This window comes from Nerophis ophidion, linkage group LG15 (assembly GCF_033978795.1).
Source record: "Nerophis ophidion isolate RoL-2023_Sa linkage group LG15, RoL_Noph_v1.0, whole genome shotgun sequence".
In the NCBI taxonomy this organism is placed as follows: domain Eukaryota; kingdom Metazoa; phylum Chordata; class Actinopteri; order Syngnathiformes; family Syngnathidae; genus Nerophis; species Nerophis ophidion.
The window spans coordinates 40,550,324-40,568,640 of record NC_084625.1 but is presented as its reverse complement, the minus strand read 5'-3'; the positions used below and the strand labels follow the sequence as shown (position 1 = coordinate 40,568,640).

At 39.8% G+C, this 18,317-nt stretch overlaps 1 protein-coding gene across 1 annotated transcript in view; it reads right to left on the bottom strand.

Moving 5' to 3' along the window:
- LOC133569664 (collagen alpha-1(XXI) chain-like) overlaps positions 1–18,317 on the bottom strand; it is a 222,237-nt gene that overhangs the window by 86,477 nt on the left and 117,443 nt on the right. Inside the window, exon 9 of the mRNA XM_061922174.1 lies at positions 8,488–8,541. Within this exon, the coding sequence (XP_061778158.1) occupies positions 8,488–8,541 (54 nt within the window). The remainder of the gene's footprint in view (positions 1–8,487; positions 8,542–18,317) is intronic.

Genomic DNA, 18,317 nt, shown 5'->3' with positions numbered 1-18,317 from the left:
TGTCAAATATTTCCAAAAACAATTTGAAATGTGGACTCGTCAGACCACAGAACACTTTTCCACTTTGCATCAGTTCATCTTATGATCTCGGGCCCAGAGAAGCCGGCGGCGTTTCTGGATGTTGTTGATAAATGGCTTTTGCTTTGCATAATACAGCTTTAACTTGCACTTACAGATGTAGCGACGAACTGTATTTAGTGACAGTGGTTTTCTGAAATGTTCCTGAGCCAATGTGGTGATATCCTTTAGAGATTGATGTCGGTTTTTGATACAGTGAGGTATTGAAGGTCACGGTCATTAAATGTTGGTTTGTGTTAGGATTCAAGACTATCCCTTAACATGCCCAATGACACATGAAGACCACATTTCTCAAGGTTTTTACAGTATTTCTTGTTGTTGTTTAGAGCTACCTTAGCGGCTAGTTTAGCCGTTGCCACGCCTTCATGTTTGTTCCTGCTTGTTCTTACTGGTGTGTAACATGTTTGGCCTGGTCATCCAGTGATAATAGTACTTGTGAGGAATGTAGTTTATTTCTTGCAATGGAGATGATGATTTTTAACTTAATGGACCGGCACCATACTGTGTATGGAGATCTATATTTAGCTGCCTATCAACCAGGGGACCAAAAATAAACAAAGTATCAGCAAAGAGGGGATCGGCTCTTGTGATCGGCATTGAAATGACTTAAAGGCCTACTGAAACCCACTACTACCGACCACGCAGTCTGATAGTTTATATATCAATGATGAAATATTAACATTGCAACACATGCCAATACGGCCTTTTTAGTTTAATAAATTGCAATTTTAAATTTCCCGCGAGTTTCTTGTTGAAAACATCGCGGAATGATGACGCGTGTACGTGACGTCACGGACTGTCAGGAAATATTAGCTCAGCACCACTAGCGGCTAAAAGTTGTCTGCTTTAATCGCATAATTACACAGTATTCTGGACATCTGTGTTGCTGAATCTTTTGCAATTTGTTCAAATAATAATGGAGACTATAAAGAACAATGCTGTTGGTGGAAAGCGGTGGATTGCAGCTGTGTTTAGCACCGAGACACAGCCGTTGTTTCTTTGTTTGTTGTGAAGCAGAGCGGTCAAGCGAACATGTTTTTCTCTACGTCAACCGGCATGTTTTAGGATCGGAAAATTGTGATATATATCTTGCCGGAGACATCATTGGATTATTCGTCATCCTGCAGCAGCTGTCAAAAAAGGCAGCCGTGAGCTTGGTACCTCGGCTTCTCTATGAGACACTGCGTGTTCACCGCAGCCATCAGACCTCAAGGTATGGCTTTACAATCTTTACAATCTCACTAAAGCACTATTAAAACATTAAAGGGGAACATTATCACCTGACCTATGTAAGCGTCAATATATACCTTGATGGTGCAGAAAAAAAGACTATATATTTTTTTAACCGATTTCCAAACTCTAAATGGGTGAATTTTGGCGAATTAAACGCCTTTCTGTTTATCGCTCTTTTTGCGATGACGTCAGAACGTGACGTCTCCGAGGTAATACAGCCGCCATTTTCATTTTCAACACATCACAAACACCGGGTCTCAGCTCTGTTATTTTCAATTTTTTTGACTATTTTTTGGAACTCTGGAGACATTATGCCTCGTTGGTGTGTTGTCGGAGGGTGTAACAACACCAACAGGGAGGGATTCAAGTTGCACCACTGGCCCGAAGATGCGAAAGTGTCTGCCGCCAGACCCCCATTGAATGTACCGGAGTGTCTCCACATTTTACCGGCGATGACAGACATGGCACAGAGATGTATGGATAACCTGCAGATGCATTTGCAACGATAAAGTCAACAAAATCACAAAAGTGAGTTTTGTTGATGTTGACTTATGTGCTAATCAGACATATTTGGTTGCGGCGTGACTGCCAGCTAATCGATGCTAACATGCTATGCTAATCAATGCTAACATGCTATTTACCGGCGGTGCTAAAGCAGACATGGCACAGAGATGTAGGGATAACCTGCAGATGCATTTGCAACTATAAAGTCAACAAATTCACAAAGGTGAGTTTTGTTGATGTTGACTGCCAGCTAATCGATGCTAACATGCTACGCTAATCGATGCTAACATGCTATTTAAAGGTGGTGGTAAAGCAGACATGGCACAGAGATGTATGGATAACCTGCAGATGCATTTGCAACTATATTACGTTTCCTTCCACCCACATTTAATGCAAAAAAACCACTTACCAATCGACGGATTTAAGTTGCTCCAGTGTCACGAGATGCGAAAGTCCTGATCGTTTGGTCCGCACATTTTACCGGCGATGCTAACGCAGCTATTCGGCCATGCTATGGCTATGAATAGCGTCAATAGCTATTCGCTCAATAGCTTCAGTTTCTTCTTCAATACTTTCATACTCCAACCATCCGTTTCAATACATGCGTAATCTGTTAAATCGCTTAAGTGGCTGAAATCCGAGTCTGAATCCGAGCTAATGTCGCTATATCTTGCTGTGGTATTCGCCGTTGTTTGTTTACATTGGCAGCACTGTATGACGTCACAGGGAAATGGATAGTGGCATCGCAAATAGCGAAAATCAAGCACTTTAAAGCTTTTTTTAAGGATATTCGGGGACCGGTAAAATAAAATAAAAAACTTCCAAAAATACAACAATCCACTGGGAACTGATTTGTATTGTTTTTAACCCTTTTGAAATCGTGATAATGTTCCCCTTTAAGCAGATAAGGGATCTTCCAGAATTAGAATTATCCTAGTAAATGTGTCTAATTACATCTGAAACGCTCACACTGCCGTCACTTTTTTTTTTTTTTTTTTTTTTTAAATCCTATCAATTTCCTAATTCAAAAATCTTTCATCCTCGCTCAAATTAATGGGGAAAATGTCGCTTTCTCGGTCCGAATAGCTCTTACTGCTGGTGGCTCCATTAAAAACAATGTAAATATGTGTGGAGTCCTGCAACTCGTGACGTCACGCGCACATACTTCCGGTAAAGGAAGGGCTTTTTTATTAGCAAACAAAAGTTGCGAACTTTATCGTCGATGTTCTCTACTAAATCCTTTCAGAAAAAATATGGCAATATTGCGAAATGATCAAGTATGACACATAGAATGGACCCGCTATTCCCATTTAAATAAGAAAATCTCATTTCAGTAGGCCTTTAATTAGCATTGGCCGATCACGTACTTGTTCACGGAAATTGGCTGACACTGATTCCCTAGTACTGATAATTGATTATTTATTTACATATTTTTGTGAAGTAAATCAGGAGTCTCCAATCCTTTTTCATCCTTTGTTCCACAAAAAATAACTTAACTGCAGGTATTTGCAGAGAAAACCGAGAGCTTGGTTTCACTTTGAAAGATCAGATGTAAAATATTCATTTCAGCACATTAGCATCAAATTTAGAATTCACAATACACAATGTTTTGCTCCGAGTGGGGGCCGAAATGAGCATCGTTGAAATCACTGCTTGTGACCCAAATGTTGCGATAAAAAGTTAATTAAAAAAGTATGAAACTGCATGCGATAATTTTGCAATGAATAAAGTGAGAGGAGCTTTGCTGATGCTGTTAAGTTAAAAAACGGATTATTTGCAGACTCACTGTGATTTACCATTTACTTAAATATTCAGACAGCAGCTGGACAGACAGACTGAGAATCATGTCAATGAAAATTGCTTATTCAGAGTCTATAATGTTGGTCCTCATCATTTTTTTTCTCAGACACAATTTTATGATGGACTTCTGTCGCTTTTGGCTTTTTTCAAACATGCAAGGAATGATTAACTTCATCGTGTTGAAGTGCACCATTACTGGATTTGATAACATCACAGTCCTTAAATACTAAATGAAGTATCAGTCCCTCCAGGATTCTGTAAAAACCTGACTTCACCGCAGCTTTTTTCGAGAGTGCCGGCCAATGTTGCCATGTTTTGAGGCTTATTCTTTTTATTTTCAATAACATGGTATCCACTTGCGATTTTATTCATTTGTCATCAATGTTTGAGGTGTCTCTTGAAACCTCAAAAGTCACAGGATTAAAAAATATATATATACTGTATTGATGTTATACTCGTTTTATTCCGCGCAGACTTAAAAGTGGACATTAGATGGCAGCAAATGCACATACTCAGAGCTTATTGACAAATTACTGCATATACCTTATAACAGGGGTGGGGAACCTTTTTGGCTGAGAGAGCCAAGAATCCGAATATTTAAAAATGTATTTACGTAAGAGCCATATAATTTTTTTTTCAACACTGAACACACCTAAATGCGTGCAATTTCAAGTAAAACCAACATTACTAGAGTATAAAAAGTCTCTTATTCTTTGTAATAACATTGATATTCTGAAGCTAACTGTGGAGGGGCGTGGCCTGCGGGCCTGCAGCGAATCGGGGTGTGCCAGGACCGGCCTCGAAATCAGCGACAGGTGCGTAGACAACCCACCTGGGCCTTGTTATCTAATCACCTGTCGCTCTGTTATAAGCAGCAGCCAGGAGGAGGGACAGGGTTGGAGCTGGAGCCAGAGTGCGAGCGAGAACGAAAGAGAAAAAGACCATTGCTGGAAAGCAACTGAGAGACTTATTGAAACATAAAAAATATTACGGAACCCTGAAACAGGCTTTCATGTCGGTGCTTGGTGGTCTGAAGAACCCCCAGGAGGGCAAACCAAAAAATAAATAAATAAATAAAGTGCGGTAGAAAAAAGGATGGATGGATTCAAATGCATGAGCATGTTTAATATTTTGAACGTTATTTTTCACACTTTGATTACAAGTGGAATTAGTCATTACTTATTGTGTTAAGCAGTGTTAGCTCAGATTTATCCGAGAGCCAGATGCAGTCATCAAAAGAGCCACATCTGGCTCTAGAGCCATAGGTTCCCTATCCCTGCCTTATAATGTGAATAATTATTACGGAAATAAACAATACAAAGGCTTCTTTATTTATTTATGGTCCACAAGTTGCAGACATTCTTTGTGTTTGGTTTATGCTTGAAAAGTGTTCGTCCATCTTAACCTTCCTCTTGTGTTAGCTTTCTGTTACCATCTCTTATGTTAACGGGTCGGTTTTGACCCATGTCTTAAATCAGCTGTAAAATACACTAAAAACAATTATCTATCATTTGTTTCTCGTCTTTTGGTTACATTGTTAGGCTTCCTTATCCTTGAAAATATTGGTTTTAATATTTTTGGTTTGGGCCATTGGGCCTTTTTTTTGTCAGTATACCCGTCGATTTCAATTTTTAAAAATTGTAAAACGAACCTAAAGAGAATCGTATAAATAAAAAAAAAGGTTGTTGTGTTACCTAACTATTACTAAGGGGTATTAGAACACATCTCTTAAATAAATGTGTTTTATTTATTTTTTCATTTTAACAATTTTAACTATAGTAACATCTATGGTGTTACGGGTCAATTTCGACCCATATATATTTACTTCAAGAAAAAGGCTAAAAAGTATTTTTTTCAGCAACAGAAATCCAACATCAAACAAACAACAACCAATCAAGCAAATGAAACCAAGAGAAATAGATTACTAGTTCCAGAACTAATAAAAAAACAAAATCAGAGTGGCAAAAACTGACACTTTTAGTGTCCGTCTTTTGTCTGTTTTTGTACAGGATAACAAGGTAAAATGAGAATCCACTAAAGCTCACATGATTGGGAGAGGAGCTGGCTGTCAGTGTGTTCAGTTTTGGCTCTTATCATTGCTTTATCATCTTATTTTTATAACTGGGTCGAAACCGACCCTAACAACACCAAGGGCCTAATTTCGACCAGAGCATTTTATAATTTAGTGAAAAAAATTAAAATGCTTTATTTTGTTGACAAAGAGGTTCCTGACAAAGTCAAAAAGCTTTGATGCAAAAAAATAAATGTATGTGGTGTTTTTTATGCATTTAAAAACTAAAACGGGTCGGTGCCGACCCTAACACAAGACGAAGGTTAAACATTCATTTATGTTCCGAAACAACTGTGAACTGTTGAGAGCTATTATAGCAATTATTTTCTTTTGGTAAACCAGAGTCAATAAGATATCATCATCACACTCCAACATCTCTAACATGTAAATGTTGCCCTCTTTGCAAGGTGAGCATTGATAATGGAAATCTGTTCTTAAATGTCTTACCTTGGATCATGGGTGTCAAACTCTGGCCCGCGGGCCAAAATTGGCCCGCCGTGTAATTTAATTTGGCCCTATACATTACAGCTGGCCCGCCGTTATGACACAGCAGCGGTGCCGCTGTAACACCGCAATTTCTCACAATTGCCAATCCACCCGAAGTTCAGTGCCCCTCCCGAAAATCGCCCGGGGCAAGCATTCTCCCGATTTCCACCCGGACGACAATATTAAGGGCGTGCCTTAAAGGCACTGCCTTTAGCATTTCCTATAACCTGTCGTCACGTCCGCATTTCCTCCATACAAACAGCGTGCAGGCCCACTCGCATAATATATGCGGCTATTACACACATAAGTGAATGCAACGCATACTTGGTCAACATCCATACAGGTCACACTGAGGGTGGCCGTATAAACAACTTTAACACTGTTACAAATATGCGCCACACTGTGAACTCACACCAAACAAGAATGACAAACACATTTCGGGAGAAGATCCGCACAGTAACATAACATAAACATAACAGAACAAATACCCAGAACCCCTTGCAGCACTAACTCTTTCGGGACGCTACAATATATTTTGATATTTACCTAAGAAGGCTGCTAATAGAAAAGAGGCATTAAATGTGTATTTACATTTTATTTGATATGCCATTGATATTTTTTAATGATTATTATTATTATTTGAAACTCGATCTTGCATGTCACTATAAAGTTATACAAGCCTTGCTTGTTCAATATTCAATGCAAAATTTGTTTGGGTCCCTATTAAAAGGTTCATTTGTTCAACCTTGGCCCGCGGCTTTGTTCAGTTTTAAATTTTGGCCCACTCTGTATTTGAGTTGGTGACCGTGGGATTAGGTCTCTGCATTTTGCAGATGATGTGGTACTGATGGCTTCATCCGACCGGGATCTTCAGCTCTCACTGGATCGGTTCGCAGTCGAGTGTGAAGCGACCGGAATGAGAATCAGCACCTCTAAGTCCGAGTCCATGGTTCTCACCCGGAAAAGGGTGGGATGCCATCTCCGGGTTGGGGAGGAGACCCTGCCCCAAGTGGAGGAGTTCAAGTACCTAGGAGTCTTGTTCACGAGTGGGGGAAGAGTGGATCGTGAGATCGACAGGCGGATCGGTGCGGCGTCTTCAGAAATGCGGACGTTGTACCGATCCGTTGTGGTGAAGAAGGAGCTGAGCCGGAAGGCGAAGCTCTCAATTTACCGGTCGATCTACGTTCCCATCCTCACCTATGGTCATGAGCTTTGGGTCATGACCGAAAGGATAAGATCACGGGTACAAGCGGCCGAAATGAGTTTCCTCCACTGTGTGGCGGGGCTCTCCCTTAGAGATAGGGTGAGAAACTCTGCCATCCAGGAGGAACTCAAAGTAAAGCCGCTGCTCCTTCACATCGAGAGGAGCCAGATGAGGTGGTTCGGGCATCTGGTCAGGATGCCACCCGAACGCCTCCCTAGGGAGGTGTTTAGGGCACGTCCAACCGGTAGGAGGCCACGGGGAAGACCCAGGACACGTTGGGAAGACTATGTCTCCCGGCTGGACTGGGAACGCCTCGGGATCCCCCGGGAAGAGCTAGACGAAGTGGCTGGGGAGAGGGAAGTCTGGGTTTCCCTGCTTAGGCTGTTGCCCCCGCGACCCGACCTCGGATAAGCGGAAGAAGATGGATGGATGGATGGATGAATGTATTTGAGTTTGATACCTCTGCCTTGGATAAATAAAGGTTAAATATATATATATATATATATATATATATATATATATATATATACATATATTTATATAGAAATACATGTTTATAAGGGGATTCACGGTGGGAGAGGGGTTAGTGCGTTTGCCTCACAATACGAAGGTCCTGCAGTCCTGGGTTCAAATCCAGGCTCGGGATCTTTCTGTGTGTAGTTTGCATGTTCTCCCCGTGAATGCGTGGGTTCCCTCCGGGTACTCCGGCTTCCTCCCACTTCCAAAGACATGCACCTGGGGATAGGTTGATTGGCAACACTAAATTGGCCCTAGTGTGTGAATGTGAGTGTGAATGTTGTCTGTCTATCTGTGTTGGCCCTGCGATGAGGTGGCGACTTGTCCAGGGTGTACCCCGCCTTCCGCCCGATTGTAGCTTAGATAGGCGCCAGCGCCCCCCATGACCCCGAAAGGGAATAAGCGGTAGAAAATGGATGGATGTTTATAACGAAGTATCAATATCACTATGAGCAGTCGTGGCCCTGTATTGACTTGGTACCTGATTGATACCAATGTTTTCAGTATTGCCCACACAACATTACCTTATAGGCCAGGTACTTGCAGATGGAGAAGACAAACAACAAAAACAACAAATATAATCTGATTATCTCACCTTCTGGCTTGGTGAAGCAAGACGAGCATTAACCCCCGCATCACCACAGTCACCCTGAAAAACACAAACAACATTTGAACTATGTGAAGAAAGATAGAAAATACATTTTGCTTTGCATTAAGAAACTGAATGGTGAACTATAAATAAATAAATAAATGGGTTGTACTTGTATAGCGCTTTTCTACCTTCAAGGTACTCAAAGCGCTTTGACACTACTTCCACATTTACCCATTCACACACACATTCACACACTGATGGAGGGAGCTGCCATGCAAGGCCAACCAGCACCCATCAGGAGCAAGGGTGAAGTGTCTTGCTCAGGACACAATGGACGTGACGAAGTTGGTTCCAGGTGGGATCTGAACCAGTGACCCCCAGGTTGCGCACGGCCACTCTACCACTGCGCCACGCCGTCCCTTTAACCTGCAGACCACCTTTGCCTCATTAAGCTTTTCAACTCAACTATTCCAAATCATAATGCAATTTTGAAAATATTCTGATGTTTTGTGAAATGAAAGGCCCTGTACTTTCCAGGGATATGTTGAATGAGTAATTACGGTAGTCTAAATTAGTTTTTCAACCTTTTTTGAGCCAAGGCACATTTTTTTCATTGAAAAGATCCAAAGGCGCACCACCAGGAGAAATCATTATAAAATGTAACTCGATATTGACAGTAAAAACTCGTCATCGGAATTGTTGAATATGAATTTAAACCATAACCAACCATGCATAATTATACTTGTCTCAAAGCACTGTCATATAACGCCGTTTTAGTTTTTTGGTGTTTTCTTGTGTGCAGTGTCTTGCGCTCCTATTTTGGTGGCTTTTCCTGTTTTGTTGGTATTTTCCTGTTGCAGTTTTATGTTTTCCTTTGAGCACTGTTCCCCGCACCGTGCTTTGTTTTAGCAATCGAGACTATTTCAGCCGTTGCTAGCCTTCTTTGTGTGGACGTTGTTGTCATGTCATGTACGGATGGATGTACTTTGTGGACACTGTTTCTGCTCCACACGCTGTAAGTCTTTGCTGTCGTCCAGCATTCTGTTTTTCTTTACTTTGTAGCCAGTTCAGTTTTAGTTTCATTCCGGATTCATTAAGCTTGAGTGCCTTTTCTTAGGGGCACTCAACTTTTGTTTATTTTTTTGTTTAAGCATTAGATACCTTTTTACCTGCACACTGCCTCCCGCTGTCTTCTGCATATTGTTATCACATATTGTTTTTTTTTTGTTTTGTTTTTTTTAAATTGATCTCAACTCTGTACACTGCTGCTGGAATTTTAATTTTCCTGAAGGAACTCTCCTGAAGGAATCAATAAAGTACTATCTATCTATCTATCTATCTGTCTATCTATCTATCTATCTATCCATCTATCTATCTATCTATCTATCTATCACGACAAACCATCGTCTCACACGACCTGTTCCCGACATCTACAGCCAGCTGCCACCTACTGATATGGAAGAGTATTACACGGTTACTCTGCCAAGCTCTGAACAGCACAGACCACTCAACAATGGCACATTATTTGCGGATTATACTTACTGGTTTGCAAAAAGTATTTTTGACCCAAATAAGTGAACATAATCTCCCATGGCACACCAGACTGTATCTCAAGGCACACTAGTGTGCCGCGGCACAGTGGTTGAAAAACACAGGTCTAAGTTACCGCACAGCATCACAGCAGCTCCTAGAAGAAGAGGCTGTAAAACATGTTAGTAGATTATAATGTAAAAAATTACTAAAAGCTATAAACCGCTACTTTTTTCCTACGCTTTGAACCCTGTGGATTATAAAACGTCAAAGAGTCAAAGAAGCAACCTTTTTTTATGCGAAAGTTGTGTAAAAAGGTAATATTCTATGGGTGTTTAATGTTTTAACGTTCATTGTTGAAATTGTAAATCCAAAATGCTTCATTCGTGTACAATTAGGTTGAAGTTTTCAGTAAAAACCTGTGAAATTAAATTCCGCTTTTTGAATTAGCCTGTAATTAAACCGTGATTTAACACACACCGGAACGCGGGAATAAAAAGGTTTACCACTCTTGTTCTACTTAATAACGTTGTGGTAGTATTGTCCCGATACCAATATTTTGGTACCGGTACCCAAAAGTATTTCGGTACTTTTTTTAAATAAAGGGGACCACAATTTTTTTTATTATTGGCTTTATTTTAACCAAAAAAATCTTACGGTACATTAAACACATGTTTCTTATTGCAAGTATGTCCTTAAATAAAATATTGAACATACAAGACAACTTAACTTGTCTTTTAGTAGTAAGTAAACAAACAAAGACTTCTAATTAGTCTGCTGATGTATGCAGTAACATATTCTGTCATTTTTCATTCTATTATTTTGTTAAAAGTATTAAGGACAAGTGGTAGAAAATACATTATTAATCTACTTGTTCATCAACTGTTGATATCTGCTTATTTTCTGTTTCAACATGTTCTAGCAACACTTCTGTTAAAATGTAATAATCACGTATCCTTCTGTTGTCTGATACTTTACATTAGTTTTGGATGATACCACACATTTAAGCATCGATCCGATACCAAGTAGTTACAGGATCGGACATTGGTCATATTAAAGTCCTCCTGTGTCCAGGGACATATTTCCTGAGTTAAAAAAAAAAAAAAAAATTAAAAAAAAGACAATTTTATGATGCGAAAAAATATTGATGTAATCATAGTAGTATCGACTAGATACACTATTGTACTTTGTATGATTACAGTAGATGTTAGGTGTAGATCCACGCATGGGTGTTTATATTGTAGCGTCCCAGAAGAGATGGTGCTGCAGGGAATTATGGGAATTTGTTCTGTAGTGTTCATGTTGTGTTGCGGTGCAAATATTCTCCAAAAATGTGTTTGTTATTGTTGTTTAGTGTGGTTTCACTAGATGGCACATATTTATGACAGTGTTGGCGTTGTTCATACGGTTGTTGACTAAGTATTACCTTCAACTACATGTGTGTAGTGTTTTCGAAGTTAAGATCATCGTCTTAATGGTTAATTATCGAATGTAGTGAAATCTTGTCTTTACGTTAGTAACTGTAGAGCAGTTTTAACACATCCAATGTTATGAGTCTAGGGTGCTGACGGTGTGTAGTGAAGCATGTATAGCTATCACTTGTTGTACAGGGACAATACTTGAAATAATTTTACTACTGTACTAGTCGCCGTGGAGACAAGGGTTAGTGATTTAGAAGTAGTTACAACACTGCTGACTGCGGATGGATATTAGCCGCTTGCTTACTAGCCATGTCTTAAAGGGGAACATTATCACCAGACCTATGTAAGCGTCAATATATACCTTGATGTTGCAGAAAAAAGACCATATATTTTTTTAACCGATTTCCGAACTCTAAATGGGTGAATTTTTTGCGAATTAAACGCCTTTCTGTTTATCGCTCTGGAGGGGATGACGTCAGAATGTGACGTCGCCGAGGTAATACAGCCGCCATTTTCATTTTCAACCCATTGTAAACATTGGGTCTCAGCTCTGTTATTTTCCGTTTTTTCGACTATTTTTTGGAACCTTGGAGACATCATGCCTCGTCGGTGTGTTGTCGGAGGGTGTAACAACACTAACAGGGAGGGATTCAAGTTGCACAACTGGCCCGAAGATGCGAAAGTGTCTGCCGCCAAACCCCCGTTGAATGTACCGGAGTGTCTCCACATTTTAACGGCGATGACAGACATGGCACAGAGATGTATGGATAACCTGCAGATGCATCTGCAACAATAAAGTCAACAAAATCACAAAGGTGAGTTCTGTTGATGTTGACTTATTTGCTAATCAGACATATTTGGTCGCGGCGTGACTGCCAGTTAATCGATGCTAACATGCTATGCTAATTGACGCTAACATGCTATTTACCGGCGGTGCCAAAGCAGACATGGCACAGAGATGTATGGATAACCTGCAGATGCATTTGCAACTATATTACGTTTCCTTCCACCCACATTTAATGCGAAAAAAACACTTACCAATCGAAGGATTTAAGTTGCTCCAGTGTCACAAGTCCTGATCGTTTGGTCCGCACATTTTACCGGCGATGCTAACGCAGCTATTCGGCCATGCTATGGCTATGAATAGCGTCAATAGCTATTCGCTCAATAGCTCCAGTTTCTTCTTCAATACTTTTATACTCCAACCATCTGTTTCAATACATGCGTAATCTGATGAATCGCTCAAGCCGCTGAAATCTGAGTCTGAATCTGAGCTAATGTCGCTATATCTTGCTGTGCTAGTCGCCATTGTTTGTTTACATTGGCAGCACTGTATGACGTCACAGGGAAATGGATAGTGGCATCGCAAATAGCAAAAATCAAGCACTTTAAAGCTTTTTTTAGGGATATTCGGAGACCGGTAAAATTTTGAAAAAAAATTCAAAAAATACAACATGCCACTGGGAACTGATTTTTATTGTTTTTAACCCTTTTGAAATTGTGATAATGTTCCCCTTTAAAGGACCTGTTCCCGAGGGCGTTACAGTGTTATGGTTTCACCTTTATCTTTAGTTATTAAGCCAAAATCCGTCAGTTCTCCCTTTTCTGTCTACACACTGTGTCTGCTTGTAAGTACTCCATGATTGTGAACTGCCGAACATGCTCGTCTGCATGACACGTCATGGGGGATCGGTACTTTTTAGAGGCGTTATAGTACGGAATATAATTAAGTTATACCAAAGATTATTAAAATGGGACCCATTACCTCCCTGTTTGGTACTCAGCATCAAGGGTTGGAATTGGGGGTTAAATCACCAAAAAATGATTCCTGGGCGCGGCCACCGCTGCTGCTCACTGCTCCCCTCACCTTCCAGGGGGTGATCAAGGGTGATGGATCAAATGCAGAGAATAATTTTGCCACACCTAGTGTGTGTGTGACAATCATTGGTACTTTAATTTTAACTTAATTAGCATTGTGGTACTATATTTCTCTCTGGCATTCATCGAGGGTGGACGCTCCCCTTTCCTCTCCCTTATCCCTCCTGCTTGCTTCTTTGTTTTGTCTTGTCTTAACTTACTTGTTGCCTCTTTTTGCACTGATCTCCAAATGTAAACATTGGAACTATTTAACTGGCCTCAACAAAATTGACAAGATCTTGGGTTTGGGGGAACCTGCTTGTCGTGACGAAGCGGTTGTTGCTGGACACACGACGGACTCTTGGAAGAAGAAGGAGGGCGGCGTGCCTGGCGACACTTTTCTGTCGAGGACGTGAAGATATCCACCTATTCGGAATTATGACAACAGGACGTCTGCTGATTGGAGTAAGCGTTGCTCTGGTTTGTCGACAAATTGGAAGTTGCTGGCAGTCTTCAAAGTACCCCAAAGCTGCCATAAATGACTGGAGGATGCGGGAAGAACTGTGGATTACATTGGACTGTCTGCCCCGCAGGTTTTGAGGACCAGTCATAGACAATTTAGAGTGAAAATCAAATTCTGTTTTCACTCGCATACAAATCATTCTAACTTGGATTGTTTCCCTGGCTTGGAGACTCTCCCGAAGGACACAACACACTCGCTTCCACATAAAAATATACGCCACACATAAACCCCCCTCCCCCCAACCCAACGCCCTCGACGCAAATCCCGTAGGGGTGATAAATGGATGGTCAGCGCCTGAGAGCTGCGGCCTACCACCATGACCTTGAACTACCTTCCCTCTGTTGCTAGATATCTCGAGATGTATGTTGTAATATGTATATGTGCTTTGCTATGGAGGTTTTTTCCCACTCCAGACTGGGCCCCCTTAGGAGCCCAGTCTAGAATGTATTTTTTTACTCATCCTTCCCCAGCGTTGACCTTTTTCCCATCTTTTACGGGGCGCCTTATGGCGACCCATCAGCGTTCTTGTTCTGTAACCCTGTACACTGTTTGTTGGTGTAATCTTGAACAGGTTTGTGCTGAAAACAAAGTTTCGTTGTACTCGTGCAATGACAATAAAGACCTATCCCGTCCTATCCTATCCTATACTAATACCGGTATAACGTTTTTTTTTTGTTTGGAAAGCAGCTATATTAGATAAGAATATAAAATGTATGAATAAGATTTGTAGAAATGGCAGAAAACCTTGTCAACAAACAAACAAAAATGTTTTCTTATTCATTCGCCTAATGTTGCTGGACAAAGTCACAACGCCAAAAGAGCCGGTTTCGTTTTTTATTTTGTTTATGTTGACAACTGCTTATCAGGCGTCCACATAACTGGCTTTACGAGACAAGTAACATTTACAAACAAGCCCAATGAGGTTTCGTCCAAGACAACAGGAAAAGGAAGCTATGGGGTGAAATTACAGTAGGCTGAGAAAAGCCAACATTACAATAACAGGTCATTAAAACCTTGAACCACACGGACCTCGGGACAGTCGGGGATGACCTCCGCCGGCTGTCCCCCTGAGGTCTGCGGAGGGGAAAGAAGGGACAGGAGAAGGAGAGGGAATGGCGTGGAGGGGAGAGGATGAGAGGAAGGAGGGAGCTGCATGAAAGAGACACACTGTGCTCTGGGCTCAATGTGACAGAGTGCATGACGGCTTAGTCAGGAGGCACTGGGAGAGAAATGAGATGGCTCAGGTCCACACGCACACACACACACAGACACGCACACAAACACGCACGCACACACACACACATTAAAAAGTCATGCACAGCTCCATTTGCATTCTGGCGTAGGCACAGACACACACACACACACACACACACACACACACACACACATTAAAAAGTCATGCACATCTCTATTTGCATGCTGACGCATGCGCGCACACACACACACACCTACACACACTCTACATACACACGCTCACACAATGTCTTTGCATATGCAAGCAAGTGTTGTGTTGTTTTGAGAGCCCAGCTTGAAGCTGTGGATTTGATTTGTTGTTGTGTCTTTTTACTTCAGCTATCCCAATATAACAAACACTTTGTTCAAGTGGAACAAGTAATACCAAGGTCCATACATAGCTAAACTTGACACTTGTTATTGATATATATATTTAAAATGTGTGTATATATAGACATTATATGTATATACACTATGTATACATGTATATGTGTGTGTATATATATATACATATATATATATATATATATATATATATATATATATATACATATATATATATACATATATATACATATATATATATATATATATACATACATATATATATATGTATAGATATATATATATATATATATATATATATATATATATATATATATATATATATATATATATATATATATATATATATATATATATTAGGGCTGTGAATCTTTGGGTGTCCCACGATTCGATTCAATATCGATTCTTGGGGTCACGATTCGATAATATATCGATTTTTTCGATTCGATTCTCGATTCAAAAACTATATTTTTCCGGTTCAAAAGGATTCTCTATTCATTCAATACATAGAATTTCAGCAGGATCTACCCCAGTCTGCTGACATGCTAGCAGAGTAGTAGATTTTTAAAGAAAAAACCTTTTATAATTGTAAAGGGCGGATTGCAATAATGTAAATTTGTTTTAACTATTAAACGAACCAAAAATATGACTTATTTTATCTTTGGGAAAACATTGGACACAGTGTGTTGTCAAGCTTATGAGATGCGATGCAAGTGTAAGCCACTGTGACACTATTGTTCTTTTTTATTATTTTTATAAATGTCTAATGATAATGTAAGTGAGGGATTTTTAATCACTGCTTTGCTGAAATTATAATTAATATTGATACTGTTGTTGATAATATTCATTTTTGTTTCATTACTTTTGGTTTGTTCTGTGTGGTGTTTGTGTCTCCTCTCAATTGCTCAGTTAATTGCAGTTCTGAGTGTTGCTGGGTCAGGTTTGGTTTTGGAATTGGATTGCATTGTTATGGTATTGCTGTGTAGTGGTTTGTTGGATTGATTAAAAAAACAAAAACAAAAAAAAAACGATTTTTTTAAAAATGAGAATCGATTCTGAATCGCACAAGGTAAACGATTCGATTCGTATTTGAATCAATTTTTTCCAACACCCCTAATATATATATATATATATATATATATATATATATATATATATGTATATACACATCCAGTATATATATATATATATATATATATATATATATACACACACATACACACACATTTTAAAGCATTTATCGGCCGATAATATCGGCAGTCTGATATTATCGGACATATATCGGACATATATATACATATACACACACACAGACATATACATTTACATATAGTACAGGCAAAAAGTTTGGACACACCTTCTCATCCAATGTGTTTTCTCTATTTTCATGACTATTTACATAGATTGACACTGAAGGCATCAAAACTATGAATGGACACATGTGGAGTTATGTACTTAACAAAAAAAGGTGAAATAAATGTTTTATATTCAAGTTTCTTCAAAATCGCCACCATATGCTTTGATTACTGCTTGGCACACTCTTTTGATGAGCTTCAAAATGTAGTCAACTGGAATGGTTTTCACTTCACAGGTGTCATAGTTTTGATCCCTTCAGTGACAGTCTGCAATGTAAATAGTCATGAATATAAAGAAAACGCATTGAAATGAGAAGGTGTGTCCAAACTTTTTGCCTGTACTGTATGTATGTGTATATATGTCTGTGTCTGTATATGTAAATATTAGAGATGTCCGATAATATCAGACTGCCGATATTATCGGCTGATAAATGCTTTAAAATGTGATATCAGAAGTTATCGGTATCAGTTTCAAAAAGTAAAATGTATGACTTTTTAAGGAGTGGTCCACGGATGTAGGGAGAAGTACAGAGCGCCAATAAACCGTAAAGGCACTGCCTTTGCGTGCCGGCCCATACACATGATATCTACGGCTTTTCACACACACACAAGTGAATGCATTGCATACTTGGTCAACAGCCATACAGGTCACACTGAGGGTGGCCGTATAAACAACTTTAACACTGTTACAAATATGCGCCACACTGTGAACCCACACCAAACAAGAATGTCAAACACATTTCGGGAGAACATCCGCACCGTAACACAACAGAACAAGAACCCTTTGCAGCACTAAATCTTCCGAATGCTACAATATACACCTCCCACCTCAACACCCCGCCTCTCCAACCCCGCCTACCTCAACCTCCTCATGCTCTCTCAGGGAAAGCATGTCCCAAACTCCAAGCTGCTGTTTTGAGGCATGTTAAAAAAAATAATGCACTTTGTGAATTCAATAATAAATATGGCAGTGCCATGATGGCCTTTTTTTCCATAACATGAGTTGATTTATTTTGGAAAACCTTGTTAAATTGTTAAATGCATCCAGCGGGGAATCACAACAAAATTAGGCACAATAATGTGATAATTCCACGACTGTATGTATCGGTATCGGTCGATATCGGAATCGGTAATTAAGAGTTGGACAATATCGGAATATCGGATATTGGCAACAAAGCCATTATCTGACATCTCTAGTATATATATATATATATATATATATATATACATATATATATCCGGGTACACCGGCTTCCTCCCACCTCCAAAGACATGCACCTGGGGATAGGCTGATTGGCAACACTAAATTGCCCCTAGTGTGTGAATGTGAGTGTGAATGTTGTCTGTCTATCTGTGTTGGCCCTGTGATGAGGTGGCGACTTTTTTTGATTGATTTAGACTTATTGGTGCCCGTCGGGGAAATTCATTTTCACTGCCGTACATTTAAACAATAGACATTACACATCACGAACAAAAATAACAAACAGACATCATTCATGACCAACACATTTACAGGCTTGTCAGACAGGTCTGCCAGGCTTGCTTTTCTGTGTTTGCCAGTCGAATGAT